Here is a 6,364-nt window from a genome sequence, read left to right as displayed (position 1 = left end):
CCAGAGACGAACTTTTCAGCTTGAACTTGTCGGCTTCTACACGCCTGTGAGCCATTTACCTAAGATAAATCTCTCTCTCTCTCTCTCTTTCTCTCTCTATAAATATATATATACACTTTGCTGGTTTTTGTGTTTCTCTAGAGAACCCAATCCAACACAACATGCAAACAGTGGTTTCTAAATAATAATTTATTAATTTAATCCATTCAAATAAGGGTAATGTCTGATGTCTCCCAGTCCACACAGGAAATGATGCTGCACACCCAAGGGTGCTATTGGATAGGGCTGGAAAAGTTCTGGACAGCATTCTGCCAGACCCTCTAGGCATCATGTCACAGGAATTCTTGAACAGAGCCAGAAGAGTGACTCTGCGAGTATGAATGAGGGGTTGCAAGGAGGACATCTGAGATTGACTGTGCAGTACCTAGGAAGAGAGAGATGGGGCTGCAGTGAAGTCGGGAAGGACCTAACAGAATTCTCTGTATTACTGCTCCAGTTGGAACCTGACATTCCTTCCCCTCCTGGTTCACACTCAGATGGAAGCGGAAAGGTGGGGAAAGATAGACATTAAGCTAATGATCCTGTTGTCATCTCCAAAGATGGGAGGAGGGGGTCATACAAGAAAAGTGGATTTCCCAGAACTACTCATTTCTACATCGGGGAGTCAAGGGACATGTAAGTGGGACTTTGTAAGCAGAAGCCTTATCTAGATTAAGAATAACTATTACAATTTTGGACAGTATGGGTCTGGGTAATTTTTTTCCTCTCCACCCTCCTCTCAGCTTTTGCCATAGATAAAAGGCATCTGGAAGTGTCCTCAGTGTGGAGTTTGCCCCCTGTAAGCCTGTATACTCCAATCTGCTGCCTTGAAAGTATTTTTCTTGTTGCAGAGCTGGAGTATGGGCTTCAGGTCCATGGATACTATCCCAGAAAATAAAAACAACTAGACAAGTCATAGAGTTGGGTAACGATGCTTTCAAAGATAAATTTTTTTGTACTTACTAAAGTATCAGTTCCAACCAAGCAGAAACCCTCATGCACTGGGACAACAGCACAATGTGGCTGAGGCTCAGTGTTTGCTGGGTGCACCACAGCAAACCACACACTCTCACATGCAATACCCATGCAGTGGAGAACAGAGTCTTTCCACCTAATAGGCTGCTGCTGTAACGTTGAAGGTGTCCTTGACATTGTCCTTCTATGCTTAACAAGGGAGTAGGGGTGAGGAAGTATTGGTCTCCAAGTTAGAACATCCATGGAGGAGAGTGTGGGAATAAGGCCACCCCAGGGAAGTGGTAGGTGGTGTCCACACATGGGAGCACCATGAGAACGGGTTGTACTCTTCCGTTTGCTGAAGTGGGCACCATAGAAGCCTTGGTTCTACCATTTATCAGTCAGGCTACAAACCCAGGAGCATCACCAGGCAGTATATGGAGCTACAAGAATAGGCATAATGTCAGACAGTCCTGAGAGGAGACCTAGCTCTCCTTGAGACAACCACTCTTGAGCCTCAGTTTCTTCATTCACAACACAGAGATAATACTACTCTTCTGCTTCCCTCTCTAGGCTGATAGTGACTGCTCCTTGGGTTTCTGAGGCAGTATCATTATGGAAGTAGATTGCCCAAACTTCCTTCCAAGGAGTGGCTGGTGGGTTTGAACTGCCAGCCTTCTGGTTAGCAGTCAAGTGCCTTAGGCACTATGCTACCAGAGCTCCCAGGCTGATTTTAAGGAACAAGTAAATTAATGCACACCAATGCGCTTGAAAAATGTAAAGCTTTGCCCCAAGTGCCCAAGCCCTTTTCAGATTCTCTAGATGTGGACAGAAAGCAATGATTTTGACCTTTCTTACCTTTTCCTTGGTCAGCATTGCTGAGCACGTGCACCAGCCTTTCCTGCAAGTGGTCATTGAGGCAGACAGATTTCTCTAGGCGCTGGCGCAGGTTTTGAATGTCAACAAGATTTTTTTCCAGCAGGTCAGCTCCTGTTGCATATCACCAGGACATGGGAGAGGTAGGAGATGGGGATGGGTGGGTGTGAGGGCTTCCCAGGGCCTCTATGAAAGATTCCTGCCCATCTCTATTCTTCTGTTAACTTCTTCCTCTCACCTGAGCACCCAGGGAGCAACAAGCAACTTCGTTTCAAGAGCTCCTGGGATTTCAATTCAGTCCATCTAAGGGAGGTGGACACTGGGCTGGAGAACAGGGCTGGGAAACCATTACAGGCTTCTCAGTAGAAGGAGCCTAGCAACGGGAAAGTTTGGCTACCTTCTGGTTGTGACTTTCATAGCAATCTAGAGGGGCTATTTCTGTACCTCAGACCTCTCCTATCTCCTGATCCATGCCTAAACAACTTTTAACAGCCACCCACTCAAACAGAAAGGCAGGCAAATGCCTATAAAGTTAAATCAGGCTGTTGCATGAAGAGTAATACTGAATGTTTTCCTTTAACCACTTTTGATGAGGAACAAGGAAGCCTGGGGAGGTGTCAGGACATAAGATGGAATAGGAGAAAAGGGGGCATCTCCAAGGAAGGAAAATAATGCACAAAGGGAGGGGGAAGGAAACCAAGAGCAGGTTCCAGGTTTTTGCTTAGAATAAGGTTTTTCTTTAAGAATTTCAAATGCCTTATACCTGGGACCCAGGCACTAAGCTATTGCAAGGCCTTGCCCTATATAGCTGCACTTGTAGTGAGGGTGCCTGGCTCTGATCCCAACAGTAAAGTTTGAGAGGGTAGAATTGACTTATGGTGTGTGCACAGTGTGTCTGTGTGTGTGTGCATAGGGGTGGGTGCCTCTGTAGAAATAGTTTCTAATTCAATAGCTCTTAGTCTAAGGAAAACCTTTCCCATGGAAGTCTGCATTTGGGATTCCATAGTTGTTGTTAGGTGCCATTGAGTATGTTCTGACTCACAGCAATCCTACATACAACAGAATGAAACACTGCCCTCTCATGTGCCATCCTCAAACTGCATTGTAGAACAGTTAAGTCTAGGCCTAAGGAAGCGTAGCACAGAGAAGAGAGCACATGAATGTGAGGCAGTGTGGTGGTTATGTTTTTGTGTCAACTTGGCTGGGCCTGGTTGAGTGGCTGGGCAGCTGGATGTAGTATTCCCCATGATGAGACTAGTAATCAACTCCATGGTCGAATCTACTGGGAGCAGCTGAGTAGCTGCCTTTGGGTATGTGGTCTGCTTCCCATATATAAGCAGCAGCTTTGTGAATGGTCTCTAGCTTATGGCACCTTGAACCCTGCATGTAGCTGTGTCATTGTTCAGCAGCCTGCCATGCTCTCCCAATCCTGGGACTTTCAATGGACTTGAATTACTGGCCTGCTGTGTGGTTTGGTAACATCAGGACTGTGCCATTTTATTTGTCAACCTTGGGCTTCTCAGCCTCAGCAGCCTGAAGAAAAGCCTCCAGCTCCAGTGGGCCAGGAGCAGGAGGCAGAGCTGAAGCCCAAGGTTGGGGGGCTTTCACCCAGCCCCTAGAGCTTGGCACTTTGAACTTGCACTTAAAGGCTCCAAATTGTAAGAATAAACTCCTGTTTGTTAAGGCCATCCCATTTGTGGTATATTCCTGTCAGGGCGGTACTAGATAACCAGAATAGGCAGTTCATCCTCCCTGGAAAGTAGTGCCTGGGAATGCCCCAACCTCCTTTATGCTCCTGCCCAGAGTGCATCTCTAGGCAGGGAGAATGGCAGGAATCACTTAGAAAGGACCAGCACTGAGGTGGAATCTCATTTTCTGAAGGAACATTGTCTTTTCATCTCACCCATTTCTGTGAGCCATGATCTAACAGAGGAATTAAAAAATAAATAAATAAATAAAAATTCCTCTGGTCAAGACAGGTATGTGTTGTTCCCGTCAATGGACCTTATTTCACTAACTGCCCTTTTGTGCTTTACCTGAGGGTTTGGAGTTGGACTGGTACAAAGAAGAGAAGGTGAATAGTTCCCCAGATGCATTCATTTTTTGAGGCCTCATCTCGTCCCATGGGCTACTGCTGCCATGGTGTCCAGGCTCCAATGTCCTACTCAGCAGGGTGGTATGATGTGGTGTGGTGCCACTCAGAGGACAGGAGAGCTCAGGAGATCTTGCTCCTGAATGGTTGCCAGACAATGTAGCTGAATCAACAGGAGTGGAAGGCCTGGCATCTGCCCAGAAAGAAACAAGAGTGAGAAACAAACAGGATGCCAGAAGTGAAGTGTTTTATAGGTAATCTTGATCCCTTTGTGGCACCAACAGTTTGTGCTTGGCTACAAACCTAAAGGTTGGTGGTTCAAACTCACCCAGTGGGAACTTAGAAGAAAAGGCCTTGTGAGCGGCTTCTGTGAAGATTACAGCCAAGAAAAGAGCAGTTCTAAAATATAGATTCACCATGAGTCCGAATGGACTCAACAGCAATTAACAACATAAATAATCCAGGGAATGAAGATTCAGGTGGATGTCAGAGATCCCAAGCCTACTGTTGAGTATTAGTTAGATAATGATTCCTCAGGGACTTAATTCTCACCCCAAAGTTACTGGTATTTCAGGGTCCTCAACATGAAGAAGTGGTGGTTAGATGTAGTATCTGAGGGTCATGAAGCACACACAGGAAAAGTCTAAGGGCCCCTCTCCTGGCTCCATTTGTTATTCCTAATGCTGGAATGATCCCAGAGAGGTACTTCAGAAATGTCATCTCCAATAGCAAGACTCACTGACAATCTTAAGAATCAAAAAGAGTAAACGGATGAAGCATTTCACTGTTGAACAAGTGATTTGCTCACCCCAACAGACTATGTCCTCTCCAGCAACATGCCAACTAACCCTTCATGATTCCATAGTGGGTTATCAGAACAGTAAGGGAAAATGGCCTCCACCTGTGGTCAATGTGCAGAGAACCTAGACAGGGTGATTCAGCTCAGGGTCCTCATGCCTCACCTGGCTCCAGACCTCTACTGTGACTGAAGGATTATCTACATAAGAAGTGGTGATTTGGATCTCACCCAGCATGGCTCATAAGACTGGTGGGAGGGGGGAGACACTTAAATATAGCTCACATTGTCTGGCTATTTTCCAAAGAATTATTGGTGTACTGCTGCATGTGGGGTGGAGGGCATTTTAGAACTGAAAACCTACAAGACATCTTACAGCTCAATGATGCTAAGGCAACATGACCACTTCCTTTGGGCCCTTCATCACCATCTCCCATTAAGAAAAAAAAAAAAAAAAAAACAGCTGAGGTAGCAGGGTCATGACTCAGGGAAAACTTTAAGAGTCTATCTCCTTTCACGGACCTCTGGTAGCGTAGTGCCTAAGGCTCTTGACTGCTAACCAGAAGGCTGGTGGTTCAAACCTGCCAGCCACTCCTCAGACGGAAGGCAGGTTGGGCAATATACTTCCGTAGTGATACTGCCTCAGAAACCCAAGCAGGGGTCTCTATGAGACGATGAGTCGGGGCACGTAACAGCAACACCAATCTCCTTTCAAGGATTATTATCAAGGATCACAGAGTGGACAGGTTTTTCCACCTGAGCAGATAGGAGTGAGGTTGTTTTTTCCCCCTTAACCAAGACAAGTTCCTTTAGGGAATTGCACATTGAAATCAGTATCCAGTAGGTCTCCTTCCTTGATTTGCAAAATAAAACAAAGACAAACATAAAGAGTTGAATTGATCCTAATTCATGGCAGCCCCACATATGCATAGTAGCATTGTACTCCATAGGTTTTTCAGGCTCTGATCTTTTAGAAGCAGATTTCTAGGCTTTTCACCTGAGGCACCTCTGCATACTTTTGGCACCACCCCAGGGACTCCAACTAGCAAAGCACCAGATGCTAATTAGCATCACTATGAAATAAAGAGTAACGTAAACTATATTAAGCCTTTAGCACAAAGCCTGACTTAAAGTAGGAACTAAATACAAACATGATTTCCAACCTCTTTCAAGACCCCCTACATCCCCATTCCTAGAAAATCAAGATCATAGAAGCTTCCAAGTCTATCAGTAACAGTGTTCAGTGTTTCCATGTCCCAGTCTCCTCTGGCCATATAGCACAGACAACATGTCACACAACAATAGCAACGGAGATCCACCTCTTGCACGGGAAAATTAGCCTGACAGTGAAACTGGCATACCAGCCGCACAATTTGTTGACTTCCTGCGAAATTTTGTCTCAAAAAACTAAGAAGCAGTGATAAGAATTGTCCCTCTGAAAGAAGATGACTTCAAATGGGAAAAGAAAAAGTTCCAGTCTCTCTCTCTCTCTCTCTCTCTCTCTCTCTCTCACTCTCTCTCTCTCTCTATATATATATATGTTGTTGTTATGTGCCGTCAAGTCATCTTTGACTCATAGCGACCCCTCCTTGGATTTCCGAGGCAGT

General features: G+C 45.4%; 1 protein-coding gene across 1 annotated transcript in view; it reads right to left on the bottom strand.

The window, feature by feature from the left end:
• Window positions 1-332: 332 nt before the first annotated feature.
• The window catches only part of LOC103205621 (myomegalin), a 21,995-nt gene continuing 15,963 nt past the window's right edge, over window positions 333-6,364 (bottom strand). The window contains 3 exon segments of the mRNA XM_007950993.2: window positions 333-424; window positions 1,852-1,983; window positions 3,906-4,154. Of these exon segments, the coding sequence (XP_007949184.2) occupies window positions 333-424; window positions 1,852-1,983; window positions 3,906-4,154 (473 nt within the window).

Source organism: Orycteropus afer, unplaced genomic scaffold, assembly GCF_000298275.1.
Source record: "Orycteropus afer afer isolate SDZICR_OR568_19922 unplaced genomic scaffold, OryAfe1.0 scaffold00290, whole genome shotgun sequence".
In the NCBI taxonomy this organism is placed as follows: domain Eukaryota; kingdom Metazoa; phylum Chordata; class Mammalia; order Tubulidentata; family Orycteropodidae; genus Orycteropus; species Orycteropus afer.
Note: the sequence above shows the minus strand (reverse complement) of the source record. Positions and strands in the feature narration are given on the sequence as shown.